A 22267-nucleotide genomic window follows, 5' to 3' on the forward strand; every position below is an offset into this window, starting at 1 on the left:
CCTTAAACTGTAGCTGCTACACAACAGTGTCATTAATCTTCTCATCCTTTCTGGTGGGGATATAATGTACTGCCAAACAGAGCTCTTAAAGGGGAAAAAAAATGTTCTTCTGTCAGCTGTTTCTGGCAAACTTTTGTATTTTCGTTCAAAGAAACCATTTATGCAGCAAGGCAAGAAACTACCTGGCAAGATTACTCCTAGATTATACCTACACCCTCAAATGTGTATCTGAAGGCAAAGAAATGTAGTTAAGCTAATTAGAAACCACAGTACATAAGGATACAGCTGATAAAAAGGTCAAAATGTTAATACCAAGAGCATTTATAAAGTACAAAATACATACTGGCAAGGCTAGTGAGGGGAAAAGGCTTCAGAAGATAATTCATGGGGGTGATGAAACTAGTGGAAATATATTTGGTTTTTTTTCATTGCTAAGAAGAAAAAGTGACAAGATTAATAATTTCAGACATATAATTAAATCTCTGGCCCAGATACATGTAGAAAAGAAGCAGTTGTTATTAACACCATTTGTAGATGGAGGATGTAGCAAAGCATCGGGGCTCCTTCTGAACTGATGGACCTTGTATCACCTGTTTAAGGGTTTTTTTCCACAATAAATAACAACAAAAAACCATATTAACCCTGTGAAGTACAGTCACGGGTTTAATTCTGTTTCTAGATCACATATTACTGCAAATTTCCTTGGCTAAGCATTAACATAAAATAAACCTTCACCATGCCTGCAACTGGAGCGCCGGTTCCTGGACCAAAAACGGATGGAAGGAAGGCGAGTGGTGCCTTGTGGGCGGGCTCGGTCTGCGCAAACCCCTCAGGTAGGGCTGGGCTGGAGGCCGTGGGGGCTGTATGCCTGATCTCCATCCTTCCAGCTTCCCTTTAACAGCAGGATGCTTCTCTGCATTAACTTTTGCCTTTATTTAGGCGGTTTTAGGGTGTTAATAGCTTTGGAGAAAGCTGGCTGCTAGCAATCTGCAAGGGGGAAAATGGCCTTAAGGAAATATGCGAACTTCAGTGGTTTACAACATCTCTTAGGGTCCGTGTACCTGACAGCTTGGTGCAGTCCTGTGACCAGTGCTTTATCTAAAAATGGGATTAGCTGCCTGTGATTTAGATCCTGATTTGGGGTAAGGGAACAGATGCCTTGTCACCATTTTTCTTGGCCCTGTATTTTTATCGTTGGTTTTGCTTTCTCTTTCATCAGCAACAGGATGAAAGTAAACAGCTTCGAGTTGTGCTAGGGGAGGTTTAGATTGGATATTAGGAAAAATTTATTCCCAGAAAGGGCTGTCAGGCATTGGAACAGGCTGCCCAGGGCAGTGGTGGAATCACCATCCCTGGAGGGGTTGAACAGACATGGAGGTGAGAGACATGGGGTAGTGCCAGTGTTGGGTTAATGGTTGGGCTTGATGATCTTGAGGATCTTTTTCAACCAAAATGATTCTACGATTCTATAAATAAGTGCTGTTGAAATGGTTCTGACATGTTATTTTCCAGAGATCTCCAAGCTGACGAGTACCTCAAGGATGCTTAACCCCATCAGGCCAGTTTCTTCCTCCCTGGAGCATAGTTTTGTTCCAGAGGAGGTTTTCCGAAGCCTGGCTTGTGCCAGCAGTTCTCTCTACAGCCCAGAGTACTTACAGTCCCCACAAACCACCAAAAGCCCAATGGGCTTCAAGGTGAGCGTGTTTCCATCTCTGGCCTTTTTCTGTACTGAATCACTTCCTCACTGCGGGGGTGTGTTCATTCCCTGGGCAAAAAGGAAAGTTTGCCGACCTCGTAGGATAAATCTATCTTATATTGCTTCGCTTTTCTGACCATGCCACTTGATGCAGATCCAAAGAGCTGCCTGCTAGCCTCCGCGAAACGCACATGCACCCTAGTGCTGCCATGAAGCCCTTGCCAAGGCTATTTTGTCTACACCAGTTTCTTTAGCTCCAAGATAAAAATAATAATGCAGAGCTTGTTTAGACAGCCACCCTTCCCTCTCCCCGCTCCTTGGCACATTTCTCGCTAAGAAGTAACAGCCACGTGTGCCTTGTCTGCAGGGCTGCCTGCAAACCCCAGATCGGATTTGGCATTATCCTAATCGTCGGGGCAAGTTGAGACACCTGACAGACCACCCTGTCAGTTTGACAGGTGCTGGAAGGTAAGCAAAGAAGGGATAAGGAGCCCAAGGCGATGGAAAGATGTCTGAGCTTGGAATGCAGACCCAGATCTCTCCCTTGGTCTTTTCCTCTGGTAGGTGGCTGTGCTGCTTGGTGTGGCTGGATGAATGGACCAGCTGTTCCATCTGAGTTTGGGCTGGAGAGATTTGAGGGAAAGATGTTCTGAGAATAATAAATAAGAGTTGCTAAATGAGCAAGTCTTGGAACCATCCTTCCAAAGGATGCCAGGCTCGCAGGGATGCTCTGTGATCCACGATTAAGAAAAGCAGCTCTTCTGGCTTTAATGGACTTAGCAGGGAATAGCTTTACACTTCTTAAATAAGCGATGCTTAATGGTGTGAGGAAGTGAAATGCTTTGCTCTATCTGACGTTGGACATGTACGCAATAGGGCATTGGCAGCAGATGTGAAAAATCGATGGGCAATGCGAGATTAATTTGCCTAAAATACATGATCTTGTCTGTCTTTTTTGACCCAGGGGAGGGAGTCCTGGGCTGAGCAGAACAAACCCACACGTGGCTCAGGTTGGCAGTAAGGGACCGGTGGGTTGCCTGTGGGGTGAGTCAGTGAGCAAGCTCTTCCCCTCCATTTCAGGGATGTCTCTTACCTGTGTGATGTTGCAGCTGGCCAAGAAGCCAAGAAAGCAACGGCCGGCAGAAGCACTTTTGCTGGGAGTCGCTGGCACCGGCGAGGGAGCCTTGATACAGTCCCATGTCCTCCTGCGAGTGCCGCCGTTCAGGTGTTCCTCTACCCCCTCTTTGGGAAGGAACCAGGACCATGTCCATGTCATTTATGCTGATTTTTTTTTTTTGTATTCTCTCTTTTCCATCCCCAGCGAGCAACTCTAGCAGATAGTCTGGTTCCCAAGGAATTTCACATTGTGAAGAACAGGGGAGTTTTGCCCCTGAAGTACTTCGATGAGTGAGTGCTTTGTGCATTACAAGAGCTGGTCCTCAGCTGTTCGGTGCGGGGGGATAAAGGGATGAGAGGCTGAGGATGCTGCCCAAACACACTTCTCACCATCAGGAAGGAGAGAGTATAAAAGGGAGGTTATGCAAATCCCATGCTAATGACCAGGCTGTAGTGGACCCTGCAGAGCAACATCTCCCTCCTTCTTTGTCCCTGCTGCTTTGGGGTGACCAACAGAGAATTTGCTGCACACAAGTACTGCTGCTTGGGGGAGTTCTGGTAGTTGGACATGAATGTAGAAGCTGAAGTACGATTTGATCCCTGGAGGCAACTTTTGGAAGTTGCTACTGTTGGGGGTTTTTTTTCCTTTGTTGGTTTTTAGAGGGGGAGTGGTAGTTGGTTTTTGTTTGTCTGGGGTTTTTTAAAAAGTTTTGTTAGTTTCTCTGTTTTTCTCTTAGAATTGCTTTCTGCTGGAAAGATGGGTGGGCTCTGGGTAGTTCTTATTCTCACTTTATTCTTGTATAGGCCTGTTAGTATCTTGAGTTTAACCACTCTGGGGTTTTTATTTTGTGTGTTTGGGATTTTTTTTTCCCAGGCTGCGAGTTTTGAATTGAGCTTACCAAGCCATGCCCCAAAAATGCCACTAAGAGTTCCTTTGGTTTCTCTGGACAACTTACTAAATTTAAATTTTAAAATCCATTGTTCAAGGATTAAAATACTCAGATTAGGAGTGAAATCTGCACAGTATGTTTGCCAACATGACATAAAAGAACATTATCTTTTTATTGCAATGGTTTCCTGTAATCAGTCTCCGGGTGGGGGTGATGTGGGTATGTGATGCTTTTCTGGCCCCACCAGTAGCTTTTAAACCCATTGGTCACTTCTTAACAAAGTACCAGGAGAGAGTGGGATCCTGTAGCTAGCACTGGAAGGATTGCTTTGTGATCAAGTTCTAATATTTGTGTTTGTTTCAGTAAATACACAACGTTGCTCAAAGACCGTGAAAAGAAACTACGGCTGTTCCCATCCATGTAAGTATTATCCTGCATGAAGTTGTTGGAAAAAAAAAACTTAGCTGTTTGAATTTCAGTTCCTGGGAAAGCATCATAATATGCTATGCAGAATAATGATGTCTCTCTCTCTGGTCTGTCAGAAAACCTTCTGGGAGGCTAGAGGTGATCCAGCTGATGGAGGCGATGGACAGCATGTTGGAAAAAGCTGGAGTAGACAAGCTAATCAGAGTAACAGGACCTTCACAGGTGGATAACTTGCTCATACCCAAAAAACTTCCTTGTTTCCAGAAAAATAACATCCAGTTTTCCCCAGTGTTTATCCCTGCTGTGCTTAAGGTTCCTGCTAGCAGCCCGTTTCTGCCCAAGCCAGCTGTCTGTAGGTCCTGTCATAACCAGGGGTTTCCTTGGTTGAGCTTCTGTTCGTCTTCATCTGATCCACAAAGAACAGTTAGCTTGCTGGTGTAGGATGTTACATTTCTTGCAAAAATGCCAGAAAGAAATGCATTTGGCATTATTACTGTGGAGGAATGAAGGCAATAGCTGTCTTCTATCTTCATTGGGAGACAGGCTGCTGTGTTATAAAATGGGCCATTGGAAACCTTTATACACCTAAAAAGCAGGTGTCAAAGAACATTTGCACCTTGCTTCATCTTATTTTCTGTTATTCTTGCACAGTGATGGGGAAGGATTTTTGAAAAATATAGAGTGTTGCCTCAGCTGGAATTAGCAGAGAACCTTCCATGGTTGTTGACAGGAGGGTAGTCAGGATAGTGCAGAACACATTGGAATACAAACCTGTGAATGCATGCAGGATGGCTCTTTCCTTCCCCTTTATACATTTAGTAGTGCTTTGTCCTCAAAGGGAAGCTTTCTTCAGAAGAAATGAGAGATCTGTGCTAACCTCTGATGTTAAAGGCTGGCCAAGCTCTGTAAGGCTGTGATTTTTCTCGCGTGTTTTTCCAGCTGCATGAAATGCTGGAGCTGATAAAGGCGGAGCAGAACATCTACAACATCGTTTTCCATGAGCTGATTCGTCAGGTCAGCGTGGACTGTGTGGAGAGAGGACAACTGCTTTCGAAGCTCAGGTGGTCATCAGCCAACCCTTAATCCTCGTCTCAATGTATGGCAAAGCCCTCTCAGGAGCAGCATTAGTTATTGCAGATTGTTCATTATGTCCTTGCCCGGCAAAGCCAGCCTGTCACCATGTAATTGGTGTAGGGACTGGTGCCAGGAGCGACATAGGATTTCCTTGCCTAGTAAGCAACCAGGACTAACGAGCCTCTGTTAATAACCTGGAGCTTGAAGTTGGTGGCACTGTCACCACCCTTGACAGCGTGGCCACCGTATTGGCGTGACGTTCAGTGGTCACATATAGAATAGCTGGTACTTCCCTCACAGCCGGTGTTCCCATGCTCAGATTACCACTATTTGTAGCAATGAGATTGTTCCAGTGTGTTTGAAATCCCCAGTCCAAACATTCAAGAGGTTGCCTTCTGTGCAGTGAGAGTAAAGGGTCTTCAGATGGCATAAGAGAGCTCTGCACTCTCGGGTAAATACCCTTTTCTACTCATTTTGCTGCAGGCAGAGGTACGTGGATCTCATGGAACGGATTCCTGAACAGATCAAGACCCTCTACAACAAAATGATGGCACAGCGGTTGGTCGACACACATATTACAGAAGAACTTCTCTATTTTAAGGAATCTGTTGGACAGCTGGCCAGGTTTGAATCCTGCCTGATCCTAAGAAATTATCTCTATGCCCTAGGCTTAGTCCATTGATTTTTGTCCAATTTTTCTAATCTTCTTCCTATAGAAGCATGAAGAGGGTGTTATGATTTGGAGAAGAGCTATAGGGACCACACTTGAGCCTCCCCTCACACTCTCTCTACATCCTCTTAGTGCCAAATAACGCCAAATCCACCTCTTTTCCTTAGCACGCTGGAGGTTTGCTGGTGGGGACTGCAGAAAGGGGTTGTTGGAGCAACGTGTGTTGGAAAAGGAGGTCTTCAAGATGCCTTTCACCCCTACAGTGAGATGATGGTGTTGGAGGAAGAGACCCCTGTATTATAGCGTAGGGCCCACCAGGCTGTGTCTGGAAGAGACCTTAGGCTTGGGCTAAGTTGCGTTAAGACTGTTCCCTGCTGTTTCAGCGAGCTGTGCGAGGTACAAGAGCATGACCGTGAGATGACCAAAGAAGCAGAAGAAACTCAGGAGGAGCTGGCTGTGGCCATGGAGGAGGCTGAGGAGAGTGCAAAGTAAGTTGCTTTCAAAGTTGAGGTTGGGAGATTTCTGCAATGTGCTGGTATCACTCTCTTGGGGTTGTTGGGAAGGAGAGGTGAGGACTGATTTCCTTCTGGGGAAGAGAATTTGGCTGTTTATGACAAATGTCGTTATTTTGTGATACATCCTAAACTCCCCAAAGGGACAGAAAGCTCTTCAAAACTTTTTAAAATGTGAAAGTTGCATTTGTTGCCCAGATGCTGGCATTCTCTTTTCTTCACCCCACATTCACAGCTGATGAGCTCTTCATAATCCAGCAGAGCCTGCAGCTCTGAACTTCTCAGGGCCTGTGGATGTCCTCAGGTACCTAAGAAATTGAGGATTTAGGTGGCTGATATCAGAGCTGTGGTGAGTGCTTAGGCAGATGGATTCACTTATTGTATTCATTCCGATCAGAAACTTACAATGGAAATAACAGAAAGATGTTGTAGGGGCTCAGGGAAAAGGAGCTGTGAATTTACAGGCTGTGTGGAAAGTAACTGAGGAAGGAAGGGAGAAGAGGAGGTGACTTAGGAAAGCTTTAGTAATTGGGAGAAAGACACTAAATGTGAATAAGAAACACATGTGCACATATTTCCTTGTCTTTCCCTTCTTCTAGCCTTTTGGAAGAGTATCGGGAGTTATACGAGTTACAGAGACGACGACTGGAACAGCAAATTCTGCTGCTTGCCCGAGAGAGAGACATCTGGATCTCAGCTGCCTGTGACCTGGCTATGAAGGTAGGTGCAGGACATCGGTCACCCCTTGCAAGGTATAAGCCATCGTAGCTAGCGGTCGTCTTCCAAGGGCAGATTTCATCCCAAAGAACATTTTCATTCAATGGGGTTGGGCAGTAATACATCTCATACCTGCCCTGGCATCATTTCCTGAGGTCTCTTGTGTTTCATGAGTGCATTTTTTGAACAGAAACAGTTAATTCACGCAGCATTTTTTGGTATGGATCTCCAGGTTCTGTGCAGGAAGAAATTCTGTGAAATTAGTATTTCTGTTCGGAGATGGGTTTGACTAAAAATTTTCCTATTCCTCATAATTTACAATATCATAGCCAGATTACTTACACTTCCTCACAAAATATCATTCTCGGTTCGTTCTGTGCTTCCTTTTCCGTGTGTCCCCGTTGTTTGTGATCTTCTACTTTATCCCACTTTAAATTTAAAATTTATTAGCAGAACTTCTGGGGCTGTCTGGGAGATCAGAGATTTAATTACGAGGAAAGGGGACTCGACCACTTCATGTCCATTTCATTTATGCTAAAGCTCCCCTGTTACTGTCAGATGCCTCTCAGAAGAAAACAAGGCAGATAATAATGTTTCTTTCAGATAATAGACAGAAACCAGTTCACGTTGGTTCGCAGGCTCCATGTTAGTGGAAGGACACTGACCAACATTCTCAAGTATTTCATGGTCCTCTTGGCCTCAAAGGTAGGATCTGTCTGTGATGGGTACCTGCTCGAAGTGTGTCTATGCAGGGTTTATGTAGCTCTATGGCTGTTACTTGAATTTGCAAGTCTTAGTCTAGTTTCAAACAAGCATTCAAATTTGAATGAGTTCACTCTCCTTTTCTGTCTTTATTCCAAGTCCCCTTTTCCTGATCTCAAACTTACACTTTTTTTCTCTGTTTCCCCTTTTTCTTTGTGGCTTTCTTCCCTCTCCCCATTCCTTCCCCATAAAACCAAACCAGATCCAGACTAGTGTAATTGTGGCCTCATAGGTATGGGGCTACACGGTACCTCAATAGCATAAGCAGCAAGGAGTCAAGAACTCAGTTCTGGCATGCGTGGGGAGGGTGAGCCACCCTACTCCCATCTCAAGGGGTTTGTGAGGGCTGGGCTGTGGAATTACAGACATTTCCCAGATCTCTGATATGTGCATATCTCAAAATAGCTAGGGCAAAGGGAGAACTCCTCCAGCTCAGAGCAAAACAATCGCGACAACCATCCATTTCCCCACCTTCTTGCCTGCAGGACATGGGAGACCTGGCCGATCTGCAGGAAGAGACCGAGCAGTTCAGGGAGAGGCTGGTTCACATTGAAGCAGAAATGGAGTTTTCCGAGGAGTCCAGCCAGGGAAAATTGCAAATTGTCTGCGGCAGCCTCAACAAGCGGCTTCAGTATTCCCATCACGGTGACCCGTGAGTGGCCCGGAGGGACTGGGGGTGCGAGTTGAAAACCCAACTTTTGCCTCCTGACAGTAGGTCTCACTGGCCCCGTGCAAAGCGTGCACTGACTCTCAGGTGTGGTGAGATCTGGTGCAATCTGCACGTCCCTCACTGCTCAACTTTTCTGCTCGATCCATGTATTTTGATAATCACATCCCTAATGGTAACACCGAAGGTGGGTTTGGGGTTGAATTCACTGGAGCAAGGCTTGTGCCTTCCTGCTGTGAGCCAGAGTGTCCTTTGTGCAGCTGTAATTGCTGTAACAGAATTCTTCTGTTTAGCTTGTTTCATTTTAACCTGAATGCACACACATTGATGATTCGATAGGGCATTCAGTTCTGTCATGTACAAACACAAAATGAGACTCGGAGACAAAAGGTTTCAAATCCAAAGTCATTTTATATGTTAAGGTGATTATATTCTGCAGGTTTTTTCTTAGTTCATTGTGATATGTTAAATAAAGCAAAGCATAAATGCAAGTAAAAAATACAAAAATTCAGCCAGTATGTGCATTGACAAAAGACATCACTTTATAGGTTTCAATCACAGAGTTAATAATGCCTGAATTTTCAATATGTGCTTGAGCCTGATTTTCATCCTTGCTGGGAGTATATATTTTCTTAACTGACACACAGTGTTTGTGTTATTTTGAGTGAGAGAACAAAAATCTCTGGTTGAGTAGGGCCCGGTGGTTTTTAATTCTCTTTCAATTTACAGTTTGTATCACAAACTTCGTATGCGTAGAGTATATCTTGACTCTTGGTTTTACACTGGCTACTAAAGGAGTTTTTTCTCTCAGCTCTCATCTCTCCTTTCCCTCTGCTTTAGCTCCTCTCCAATGAATGAAAAGCTACTGGATGAAATCCTACAAGATATCAAGAACTTGATAAATGTAAGATTTCGTGGGGGTCAGACATATTATGGAGTGGTATCTGGTCAGCGGATTACCATGTATTAGCTGAGCCCCGGTGTGCATCTGTGCCCATCACAGATGTGAACAAAAACACATCAGCTCAAATCTTAGCTTAAGCTAAGAGTCTACACATGGGAAGTTATAATTGGCAATACCATGGTTCAGCCAGGGCATGGAACTTAGTTGTGCATTTGACAGCTCTGGTGACTGATAAAGGATATTAATCTATAGAAGCACTGAGAATTGTCACCAATGAGTTTCCAATTTATTATGCTATTTACTCACTGTGACATCTTTACGCTCGCGGATTCCTCACACTTCTCTTACCTGATTTCCATCACCTTTCTGCTGCAGCCAAGGGGTGGTCCAACTTTTGGGGGCACGGCGAGCTTGCTGCTTTTCTTTCAGATGCTGGAAGAAGACCTAGAGCAGTTCAGGGGGGAGGTCCACCTACGAAGGACTGAAAGTCTGAGGAGTGCTGTCAGGCTGCAGGAGCACTGGGCAGAGCTGGGACAAATGCTGCTGAATCGACACAAGGACTCTGCTGGAGCATTGTCTCCGCAGTACGCTGCCCTGGAAGAAATAACCCAAACAACATGTGAACTCTACCGGCAATACAATATAAGGATAAATGGGAATAATGGTAAGGAATGACTCATTTTGCAGTTTAGTCTTTCTTTGAGCATGCCCTGAAAGTAGCAGGTAATAAAGGACATAATCTATACTGGCTCTTTCCGAAGCTAAAGTTTGACCCCCAGATATGTGCTGGGAATCAAGAGCGTTCAAGGGACAAACTCCAAGAAACTTTCAGTCACACGCAGAAAGAATATCTGAAATTTTAAATGTGATACAGTGCAAAGATCATGCAACGCAGATACAACACAGGGAAGTCGTGTGTTGTGTTCAGAGGGAGTGTGGGCATTTTGTGATTATGTAGGTAATGCATGGAAAAGAAAACAAATGTAAAAGGAAAGAATGGATGTTTAAAATGTAAAGTAAAACATCGCTTTGGAAACCATTAACCAGCTAACACTGTCTCAAAGGGTAATACCTTTTTTATTGCTTTATCATTTACACAAAGTTATCTTAATTGAGATATTGAATTATCTTCATAATAAAGTAGGTAAATAAATGTGGGGTTTGCTGATACAAAGTTATCGTGTCCTGTGTAAGATAACAAACATATGTTGGGTAATTTGCAACTAAAATTCTCAACCTTTGCCTCTGCAAGACCTTGACTTGTTTCTGATTTCAGAATTCTTTCATCTCTGGTTTTTTTAATCATCTTATTCCCTTTTAGCAGGCTAAAACTAAACTGAACGTGTGCCGTCAGGAGCCGCTGCTTGTGTTTGCTAATCTGCTTTGCATACCGTCGTCTTATTCTTTCACTCAGGGTTATCCTTGTGCTTTTCCCTACATTATCTTATGCTATATGTTATATTTCAGTCTACTAAAAAGCTGAGGTAGAATGATAAGTCTGTCCACTCTAAGAGACAGCTAAAGGAATTAATTATTCCCAGTAGCTCTCATTAGAAAGTGATAGAAAGAAGGAGGAATGGGGCCATAAGCATGGCAAAAAGTTAACAGCAGATTGTCAGAAGCCTCAATAGTTTGTCATGATCTGAGCAAAGGGCTTGGGCAACGCAGACATCTGCTGCAAACCTGCTTCAGCCCGGAAAGTCCAGAAAAAGGGATTTTAGCTTATTCTAACAAAAGCTTCAGGAACTGGACCGCAGGAAAGGTATTCTCTTGATCCTCACAAGGCAGTGTGTTTTGAATGCCTTGGATTCATTTTTGCATTGTAATGCAATGGCCTTTCAGTAGAAAAGACAAGATATCCCTTCTCTTTACGTTGCATCTCTGGTAAGAAACGGTGAAAATGAAAGAGATTATAAAGAACAGATAAGAGACAACACAGACAACATGGTAATTTCGTCCTGTAAGGCAATGGGACTCAGTTACTTGAAGTATTTCTCAGTTACCTGAAGTATTTAGTATTTTCTAGGATCTCATTACCTGACCTCAAGCAGCATGTGTCAGAAATACAAAGGGTTTGGTATTAGATGGCAAGGATTAGAGATGCAGAGAGAACAATGAGATATGAGATTTTTTTAGACAGGAGATATGAGAGGACTTACATGAAATCTCTGAGGTTTGGCTGAAGTTCTTTGCTTTTATTCAGTCTTCCTTGATCACTTCTTAAAGCTTTCACAGCGTACCTTACCTTTTTTGGTGAGAATAAGATTGTCGTCTGGACATCCCAACGCTGCTTCATTGCGCTTCTCCCAGTCCAGAGGAGAGAAGTTAACCAGTTCTACCACACAGCTGTACAGTAGGCAAACCAAGCCATGCATCAAAATCATTGAAATATTAAAAAAATTGTCATTACCTTCACATGCATAATGTGCCATCTTTGCTACCAGATGTCGTGGAGGCCAGAACCGCACCAGGATTTAAAGAAAGCTTAAACGTTGGATAGCAAGAGCAAACATCGTTGCATTTCAAGCATATTCCACCGTAGACAGGGAATATCCATTAGCATGTGCCAGATGAGTGAATGAACAAGCAATTTATTACCTTGTCCAGGCATTTTTGCACATCTGTGCACACTGTATCACCTGCATCTTCGAAGAATCGGGTTGTAACTGCAAAGCTGGTTTAAAAAGTGATATATATTAAGCCTTTATGCAATGAAGGAGCCAAGTCTGCTAAGACAAGAAGGAAAGTCAGGGCTTCAAATCAAGCCTGTTTTGTTTCAACTTGCTTTGAATTCAGAGCTTACTGAACAGCTCATTCTTAGTCCTAAGCATAGCCAGTTCCCACATAGGCTGTTCACTCTGCCTTGGCATCCCTCTTCGAATCCAGCTTTGTTTTTGTTGGCTGCAAGAATTGTAATTAAAGGTTTGTAATTTCTTCCTCCGCAGGCACAATTAAATTTTTGACAGCCTTGCTGAAAAGTATGGAAGATTGGTTATTCAAGGCGCAAAAGCTGAAGAGAGGTTCTGGCATGCACGAAGCAGAGCTGCAGGCGTTTTATCGCAAAATTCCTGCGTGGCTGGCCCAGGTGGACGCAGCGATGAGCTGTATAGGCTCCAGCCAGCTGCATCAAGCTGGGAGCGATAAGAAACCGCATTTCCCGTAAGGACGGAGGCATTAATTGTGTCTGGGCTGGCCTTGTACGTTAAACTACTCTTGTAAGAAAAGAGAAATATTCTTTTGTGGAGATCCTGATGCAGGAAACTGGCAGTGGGATAAACGTGATCAGCTGAAGTGTTAAAATGATTGGCAACTGCCTTTCGTTTGCTTTGATTTGGCAATTTCTGTGGAAACAGTTGGTGGCTTCAGTATTGCTCCTGGAACATCACTGTCTCCCTCAGAACTGCCACCTGCTCTGGAAATCTTGACATTTGAAGAAAAAACAGAATATATGATTCATTTACATTCAGGTTTGTGGGGGCATATTCCTCCTCATGGTGCTCCATTGTCCTTGGTAAATATCATCAGGAAATAAATTATTTGCAGAGCATGGGCATAACATATATTAAGCGATTACTTGCAAATGACAAGTTTGCCCGCAGCTATAGCATGAATAAAGACGCCTGTGTCATGTTTCCAGCATATGGTGTTCTAAAATATGTTGTTTTCCTTGAGTTTGGCAGCAAACGGTGTCTTTTAGGCAGGAGATCCTTGGGTCTCGTGCACTAGAAGTCACTTTGGTTTTGGATTTTTGTGTGTGTTGATTTTGTTTTGTTTTGGGGTTTTTTTTAGGGTGGTACCTAGAGAATTTTTTAAGATGATTCAGCAATGGGTTCTGTCTCTGAATACTGAGGTTGAGAAGAAAGTCACATATCTTACTGAAAGAGTAAGTGCAAGCCTGAAAGTGCTGGGGATAAGAGCACTATATGTAGTATTCAACTTTTCCTTTTATTTCCAACTGGCCAGAGTTGCAGTTGAGGAATGCTCACGTCTCCTTTGACACCTACTTTCCTGTTTGAGTTTAGTTGTGTCTTTTGTTTCCCAGCCAAAGGAGCAGAGGAGAACACCTCTAAAAATAGCTGTGAGTTCTCCCATACAGTACATGAGCATAATTTATTGTTTCATCTTCAGCAAGCATTTCCTCTGGAATAACATCGATATTTCCTGTTCAGAGAGCTGCCGTGGCTGCTGGCTTTCTGGTTTTTTTCTTTTCTCTCCCAGGATTGTAGACCGGAGGTTCTCACTATGCATTTTTTTTAAATGTTCTGTAAGTGTAGTGTGTGATTTTTGGTTTGTTGAATTCTGGAAAAGAGAAAGCACCACGTGGCTGATAAGCAGCATATGATCCTAAACAAGAGCTGGGAGAAGGACAGATACGTGATAGGAAAAGATGTGTTTGTAATGGGAACGAGCATGTGAGGAAAAAATGGTAAAAATGAATGTTTCTGTTATTAGGTCAGTTTGCAACTGGAATTAGGTAGAACATTAACTTATCTGAAATGCACTGACTTGAGACTCCTTGGCAAGACCAGTTATTTATTACTGGTTTAGATTTGCTGTGATGTTTTGCCCAGGTGACAGAACTGCACCACAACCTGACCATGTGGCTGGTGAATTTGCTGAAACACCTGGCAGCAGATCGCTTGTCCTGGGAGTGTCCCCCGCGACAAAAGTCAGACACCGAGATGGACGAGGAGCTCAGACTTCTGGGGGTTCATAAGCTGCAGCATGAAGCTGAAGAGCTGGCCACAGAGATGTGCAGATACTCTGGTTCTATAGTCAGGTATCAGCAGAAGTTTTCAATTTAATTTAAGGGGGTTTTCTCAAAAAACAAACAAAAAAAGAGTGTAGTATGCCAAGAGATTGATCATGGTGAGAGATTGCACCAATTTGTTTGTCCTTGGTTCTTTTCCCAGGTCTTAAATCACGGAGTCATAGAACAGTTTGGGTTGGAAGGGACCTTCAAAGCTCCCCCAGTGCCCCCCCCGCCATGAGCAGGGACATCTGCACCAGCTCAGGTTGCTCAGAGCCCCGTCCAGCCTGGCCTGGGATGTCTCCAGGGATGCGGCATCCACCACCTCTCTGGGAACCTGGGCCAGTGTTTCACCACCCTCAGTGTAACAAATTTCTTCCTCATGTCTGGCCTGGATCTCCCCTCCTTTCATTTAAAACCATCACCCCTTGTCCTATCACAACAGGCCCTGCTAAAAAGTCTGTCACCATATGTCTCATTGGTCCCTTTTAAGCATGGCAAGGCCGCAATAAGGTCTCTCTGGAGTCTTCTCCAGCTGAACACCCCAACTCTCTCAGCCTGTCCTCCCAGCAGAGCTGTTCCAGCCTTGGATCATTTCTGTGGCTCCTCTGGCCCCTCTCCAACAGGTCCATGTCTGTCCTGTGCTGAGGAGCTTAAGAAAACAGGAATACCTAAAGAGAACAGCAGTGCCTGCTTTATACGTACAGCTACAGAACATGCATGGGTTCTGCCCACACTTCTGAGGGTGACCTCTGAGGATGTACAGGTAGCAAGTCTGCAGTCCAGGTCACCCGGAGCAAAGCCTCTGCCTGATTCAGGGTCGGTGCTCACACATCCTCTGTGGGTTAGTACAACATTGGCACAGACAAGCTGACTGGGAGGTTGCTGTGTGAGTGGAGCAGGCGAGGATTGCTCCTCTGGAGACTTCTCTAGTGCAGAGGTCTACAGACTTCTCCTGTGCCTTGCTGACAGCAGCAGGCTCCTGGCTGGAGGGAATAAAGCATTTGCAGGCACTCCTGCAGGGCTGATGACGTTCTGCATCTTTGCAGCTGCTGCCGTGACGTTGTCAATGCAATCGTACGAAAGAAACGGACTGAGATGGATTCGGAAGCTGATTTTGAGCTGAAGGAGCTGAATAAGATCAAGGTAAAAGGTGACTGTGTTTACAGCTCTCGAGGTCGGGGGTAGATGAGACTGCATCTGCTTTGTAAAAGGTAGAGAAAAATATATGTGAGGGTTTCAAGGAGGAAGACTCCTGCTACTCCAGTGGATTACCCTAGTCTCCCAGGTTTCCCACTGATTCCACAGTCCTGGAAACCATGATAAACCCAGATCAGGTCATCTTCAGTTTCAATATTTTCACGGTATGTATGTAAGGGCTCTCCTGCGAGATTTTATTTCATACGAGAGGCAGTAAATTCACCTCTGGTTCAAAGCTCATCAGAACCATGTACATCCAGACTTGAGTGGTGCTTAGGAGGTCCTGGAGGTACTTGGTGCAATATACTTTTATACAGATGCCATTGAAACTTTTTGCAGTCAACTGACCTACCTGCCACTTCCTTATTCTACACTTTCATGTAAAGCTCTTAATTGCTACCACTGACATCACCAGTGTTTAGCTGAGCTTTGCCTGTGCAAATGCGAGAGGTAGACCCTTCCTGAAGCCCAAGTCTTCCTTCAGCACAGGGCAAATGGCGTTGCTCCAAGGAATGTAAGAAGCTTCTCTGCAGGGATTGAAAATACTTGTGCTTCTGTTCTGTGTTACCTCAGCAAGCGAAAAACTAACCCCTGGGATTTATGTTCATTTCTCCTCACATGGGCTGGGACAGCAGCGGTGACAGGGATGTTCTGCACTGGTCTGAGGAGGAGCTTGTTGAAGGAATTAGTTGGTGGGAGTGATTAGCCAGTGACAGATGCCATGTCTGAAAGCCTGGAGAAATGTGTCGTCTTTTTCCTTCGTAGGGTGAGGATGGAAGGGTCCAGGTAGGTCCCTGGAACAGTCAAAGACAGAAAAGTGGAGTTATTTAACTGTCTGGATGAATACGAGAATGCTATGTTTTCTGCTCAATAATCCCTGAATAACTATTTTCTGTTATGTCTTCCTAGGCTGAATGCTGCAATTGGATTCGAGCATGTAGTCTTCTCCTTTCAGAGATCAAAGGCACTCCCATCTCCATTCTGCATCTAGAAGAACTGAGAAGCCTCTTTGGATCGGAGGAAGAACTGAGAAGCCTCTTTGGATCGGAGGAAGAACTGAGAAGCTTCTTTGGATCAGAGGTATATAAAAACTGCATTTGCTGTTCTATGTTGAACCAGTTGGAATGAAGATCTGCTTCAAAACTTTTCCTTAAGGAAGCGTCAACTGTTCCGTTTGAGGGAAGGTTTAGCAAGGGGACCTGCACACACTCAGAGCGGCAGCTAGATCTGAGGTTTTATTGTTGTAAATTGGTTAAAAATCACAGTGCTGCTTGGGAGGGCAGGTCTGAGGCAAAACAAGAGCTTCAGTGGAGTTAGATTTTATCCCACTGGTAGATCAGCTCCCCATGGTGTGGGATAACTCGTGCTTCACCCCTTGGGGTGGCTTTTGGCTGGAATAGTGGTGGTTACCTTGCCCAGGAGACTGAACTGGACCTCTAGTTTAATCCCTTATGTGGCTAGATGGATGTCTGACACTGCTTGTGGCAATTAGATGTGTTTTATAGATGGTTGGCCTGGCATTGGCCTAGTTTCATACGAAACAGGCTAAATTCAGATAATGAGGAAATGGATTTAGATTTACTGTCTTGAACAATTTGTTTGCATCAGTTCTGAAAGCAAAGTGATGTTGTTCATGACTGTGTACAGCCAGTGCTGTAGCTCAAGTGCTGCTGCTCTTTTTTTTTTCCTGTGCCATGGCCTATACAAAGCAAGTATGCTGCGAGGGGTCCTGCCTATGTAACATTCAGTAATTAGTATATTCCTTTGTGATTCGAAATATATTCCTACTCAGGACCTCCTAGGTGGCTGGAGTCCAAGTCTAAATATGTGCAAGAGAAAGTCAGAGATCAGTTAGCTTTGCCTTGGTTATTTGGATGGACAAAGAGAGCATGCTACTAACCCCATCCTTATGGTGCCTTACAGGATTTGCAGCTGAAGCTTAAGCTTAATGACACTCTCATTTCCTCAACTCAGGAAGAACTTGAAGCTGAAGATGCCATAACAGAGGAAGAAACATCAGAAGTAAAAGAGGAAACTATTTTGCAGGTGACTGTAGTAGCTGCAATGTGCTACTTTCGAGCAGGGCATTTTTATTTATTGCTCGGTGTATGCAATGTGAAACGTGGCTTTACAGCTGCCTCGAATGCCACTAGGCTGGTGGTGTCTCCAATTTCTTGTTCTTTTTCTCTCTCAGCATCAGCCAGATGCTGGTACAGATTCTCTGGCTGATGACAATGAAGCTGCTGCAGACATGATCAGATATGTCGGACATGACTCCAACGTCCACCTGAAGTCTCTAAAGTCAGACATCGTTTCGGTTACAGGGGTAAGAGTCTCCATTGCTCCAATGGTTTAGCCTGTTGGCAGAGATTTGGAGCTGGGTTTTAGCTGTCTGCGCAGACCCTGTTATGTGACCTCCTTTAGCACTTGTGCCAGACCTGTTGGGGCAGTGCAAGGTGTTGGTGTTCTCTCAGATTTCTCTCTTCTTGCAATTTTAAATAATCATTAGCACAGTTGTCACAGCTGTAATTTGTCCTCCTGCCCCATGCATTACTGCCACAAACCCAGAACTTTTGTGGGACCAATGACAGGTGATGTGTGTAGTGTGAACCAGGACTATCTGCAGAGACTGGGATGGTGAAAACAGTTTGGTGCTGAGCACATGGAAGGAGTTGAAGAGATCCCACGAGAACAGGGAAGCAAGAAGTTCAGGTTTTTTGGCCTCTTGGGTCCTTGTTTTCTCCACTTGCCTTTGGGACAGTGCTCTTTGCTAAAGTTGCTCTTCAGAAGTCATAGACTTGCCTCTTGCAGTCATTCCCTGGGCAGTCAGTTGTCCAGAGTGGAGCCCAGAGGTGCAGGAATTGTGGAGCTTTAGCAAACCGTCCCTGGATGGTCCCACTCCTTAAGTGTGCTGCATTGCTGAATGTGTCTTGTCCCTCATGCTTTAGAACTGGGCAGCTAGTTCAGGGTGACAGTGGGAGACACAGGAGGGTTTCTGGATGAACTTTGGTTTGCTTTACAGAAATGAATCCCTGGAAATCACAGTTACCTTCCAAAGCTTAGAGTAGGAGCCTTTCAACAGTTACCTTTACAGAAAACCCTGGTTGTCTTCTTCAGATGAAGAAAACTGACTTATGCCTTGTGGGCTCTGTGAGGAGCTGCCTCTTTCTGTTCTCTGAATATTATTTTGTTGTGTGGGGTTTTTTTGGGGTGTTTTTGGTTTTTTTTCTTCACTCCTGGTCAGGCTACAGCCAACTCCAACCTCTGTAACCCAGTGAATGCACCAGTAACCCAAGACCACAAGCTAGTGAGACTTTCATGTCTGAGTCGGAAAAGCATTTTAGTCTATTTTTAATGCCAAGATCAGCTTGGTGCCTGAACTAGCCTCTGGTTTTACACGTTTTGCTGATATGGAGCCTGTGACTGCACACTGAGACATGCTGCATTGTTGGTTTCATGTTTACTTATAGAATGTTTTGCTCTTCCCAACCAGAGGGAGATGACTGCCTCCAAGCCCTCGACTCCCTTTTCTCAGAAAGAGTTTGAAGCCCTGGCAATGCTGGAACATCTGCAAGTGCAGATCCTGTGAGTACTGGTGGCTGGAGCATGAGCGGGGCTGGGTTTCATTGCAGGCAAATTCTACTGTTCTGTTCTCTGATAAGGTTCTGCTTCATCCAGTGTCTGTTGGCTTAATTTTGCATTTCCTTCCATTCTGTCTTGGGCCATTGACTGTGATTTATATTAGCTGAAGACACGACCCATGTCAGCTCTCCCTCATCTATGTGCAGCTTTCCCATTTTGTGTACTCATGAGGTATGTTGCAGAGGTACTCATGATGGTTTTCTGCAAGGTTTCTTAATACTTCAGGTCCTGGTGGCACTTGCAGGGTGCTGTGTGAACACAGCTGAGTGCTTCCAGGGCCTGCCAGTGCCCAGGAGCTTGGCAGGTTCAGCCATGCAATGTGGTGCCTACGAGGGGGAAACACAATGAAGGGACACCCAAGTGGCTCCATGCAGAACCACATTAAGGTTTGTGTTTGGTAACGATTTCTTCTATGCTTAAGTAGGCTTGGGCACCCTGAATTGCATTCCCTCATACTTCTTTTTTTGTCTGTGAGCTTGCATTATCCAGGGTAAGTCCATCTCATTAACCTTGCTAACAGAATTGCCTGTGCTCTGTATTTGTCCTTGCACAATTGAAGATCAGCATCTCATCCTTTGCCAGCAAACACTGAGCTTTAAAATTAATTCAATTTGCAGGGCTTACATAGATGCGCCATGAAGTCCCTTACAGATCTTTTAACAATGCCCTTCTCTGAAACCATAAATGTGTTTTACAGAGTCAGTCAATCCTACTGAATGTTTCAGCTTTCTAAATCTTTCTTGTAGGTGTCCTGCCAGCAACTGCTTAGATTTCAGGTTTCAGCATTATCTTTGCTTCTGTGTTCCAGAGAAAGAGAGATCCGTGCTCAGAATGCAGAGGAGAGATCTGAAGATCTTGAAAAGAAGCTGGAAGAAGCTCTGCAGAGAATCAAAGATCTAGAGATTGAGCTAGAGAAAGAGGGGGAAGTCATCCCAGAAGCAACACACAAGGAAGAGCAAGGTCAGGAGAATCAGTACCCTGAACCCTCTCCTAGACTCAGAGAGGGGAAAAAAATCTTAGAGGACACCTCATTCATCTCTCATTTAGTGCATGACCCTCTCCTGGGCAGATCCTAGGGTTTTGTCTGGACTCTGTCAGAGTCCAAGCAAGGAGGCTTTTACCATGACTCTAGATGGGACAGAAATAACTGCTGAACATGGTCTGGTTTTAAAATAATTTTGTTTGATTTTGACATATAACACAAGGTCTACATCTAGGAGGCCAGTGTAATTGGCTTCATCTTCCTTGTAAGTGGAAAAGGACAAAGAACACGAAATAAAATGTTTTCCCTTAGTCTTTCAGTATATCCTATCTCTTTGATGTCAAAGTGGGAGGAGAAGCTAATTTGTTAAGAATGTGACACCTGGGGCACATCTTTACTGTGCGGTATTTTTAATGGCTTTGGTTTGTTGTTTTGTTTTTTCTTTCAGAAGAATGTATCCAAGAAAGTGTCTCAGAAGTCAAGACCTGCTCATCTCCCAAAGCTTCTACCTCTGGCCAGTCCAAGAAATCAAAAAAAAAGCAAACATTAAAGAAGAGCAAAGCCTGAGTAGTTTCTTGGTGCCCATTCATAGTAGCATTTCACCCCCAATCTGCTGCCTTACTTCTCATCCACTACCCCAAAATCTCTGTGCCATGTCAGCATTTACACTGTGCTTCTAGCTGGTTCTGCCACTTCCACATGTCTTGCTTGTCCTCTACTTCCTCCCACAGTTCTAATATCTTTACTTTTCCTTGTAATACCATTGCTACCTTGACTTGTTCCTACACCTCTTGTTCTCTCCTGCCTGTGCACCTTCCTCCGCTGCCCTTGCCCTGTGGCCTCCTCTTTGTGTTCTTCAGTCTCTTCTTGTTACCCTGTCTCATCTGGCCTCATCCCTGATGGACTATGCAAGTAAAAGTCGTTTGCACCTTTTTCCTCTCATATAAAGTGGTGGTTGTTTTTTTTCTCAGTGCCGGCTTGGCCTGGTTGTGTATCTGATTATGGGTACCTCCTTCACCCTCTGGGCTTTCAGATGATCCAGGTACTAGCAGACTGGTAAGGAAGAAATTGTACAGAATTGTACAGGCAAATTTTTGTTCATATTTGAATCTTCTTTTGAAGGTTTAATCCTTCTTTCAGAAAGTATGAAGCCGCCCTTTTGCCCTAGGTCGGGAAGCAGGGGCCTATTCCAGCAGCATGAGAAACAATCAGAACCAGCCTTAGAGAAATAGCCACACAGCTCATGTTCACCAGTGGAAGATCACAGAGCTGTTCCACTTCCCAGAGCTCGTTTTCCATGAGTGGATCTTTCCTGAAATCTGTTACAGACACACAGGCAGGAGCCACAACCATCCTGCAGCCCTCTCCTGAGAGGGTTGCAGGGGCAGAAGGATTTGGACTGATGTAAGGTTAAACCTGGTGCTCGAGTGATCACCAAGAATTTCACAGGTGGACGTTTCCCATTTCCCATGCCAGTTTGCTGCATGTCCTTGCTATTAAAAGGCTTGCAAATACTTGTAGAGCACTGAGTGTTGAGAAAGGGACTCCAGGAAGCTGAAGGGGCTGATTAAATACAGAATATGTGGTACTTAGTAGAAGTGGGATCCTTGTCCTTTTGCAGCAGTATTAAGCCAGTACCTGCAAGCTGTCCTCAGGACACAGCTGCATTTAACAGAAATATTACCAACTAATCTGTGTGAGTGTTAACAGCAGGTGAAGAGGGACTGGAAAAATGAGTAAAAATACAAGAGTGAGCAACTGCCTGGGTAACCCCTGCTAGGCATGTGTGCAATGCCCAACTGCAGTGTGGACAATTAAGAGAAAGGCCACAAAGTGCCCTCTGTCTTGGCCTCTACAGGCCACCAGCAGCAGCAGAAGGTGGGTCCTGGGAATGGTTGTGCAGGGGACGTCTGCTTTGATGGGAGGGGAGATGCTGCGGGTCAAGTAAAAGGGCAGGAGCAGAGCTGAGGTCCACCCAAATGGCAGCAGGATCAGAGAAAGCGAGTGCAGCAGTTATTTCCTTTTTACAGTGCTCCCTGTCTTTGCCAAGGGAAAGGGTTGCAGTACCTATAAATTCCTGGTCCTTTCAAATAGCTTTTGGCAGGAAAGATACACAGGAGTTTTGAGGACTTTGTTCCTTCCCTGTGTGTAGAGGTTACCAAGGCAGCTGGAGGAGACAAAAACATTGTGTGCTGGTTCATCCCCAGCAGAGCTGGATTCCCCCTTGTCAGCTCAGAGGGAGCTGGTTGAAAGGGTCAC

The 22267-nt window shown here is 44.6% G+C and overlaps 1 protein-coding gene across 1 annotated transcript; it reads left to right on the plus strand.

The window, feature by feature from the left end:
* Positions 1-736: 736 nt before the first annotated feature.
* On the plus strand, positions 737-20575 carry AXDND1 (axonemal dynein light chain domain containing 1). The gene is made up of 25 exons (XM_065648902.1): positions 737-833; positions 1513-1694; positions 2064-2164; positions 2777-2903; positions 3018-3103; positions 4066-4122; positions 4245-4350; positions 5068-5189; positions 5686-5826; positions 6256-6360; positions 6984-7104; positions 7705-7806; positions 8349-8515; positions 9371-9434; positions 9864-10098; positions 12380-12593; positions 13224-13317; positions 14006-14214; positions 15234-15330; positions 16294-16464; positions 17308-17430; positions 17579-17710; positions 18878-18969; positions 19835-19986; positions 20457-20575. Exons 1-25 carry the CDS (start codon positions 737-739, stop codon positions 20573-20575), a joined length of 3216 nt encoding a protein of 1071 aa, XP_065504974.1.
* Positions 20576-22267: the final 1692 nt, after the last annotated feature.

This window comes from Caloenas nicobarica, chromosome 20 (assembly GCF_036013445.1).
Source record: "Caloenas nicobarica isolate bCalNic1 chromosome 20, bCalNic1.hap1, whole genome shotgun sequence".
Lineage (NCBI taxonomy): Eukaryota > Metazoa > Chordata > Aves > Columbiformes > Columbidae > Caloenas > Caloenas nicobarica.

Excerpts from the sequence above, each read along its gene's own strand:
- AXDND1 (XM_065648902.1), top strand. The coding sequence starts at position 737 with ATGCCTGCAACTGGAGCGCCGGTTCCTGGACCAAAAACGGATGGAAGG. Across the intron at positions 834-1,512 it reads GGTCTGCGCAAACCCCTCAG|AGATCTCCAAGCTGACGAGT; the intron begins GTAGGGCTGGGC and ends GTTATTTTCCAG. Across the intron at positions 15,331-16,293 it reads AGGAGCTGAATAAGATCAAG|GCTGAATGCTGCAATTGGAT; the intron begins GTAAAAGGTGAC and ends ATGTCTTCCTAG.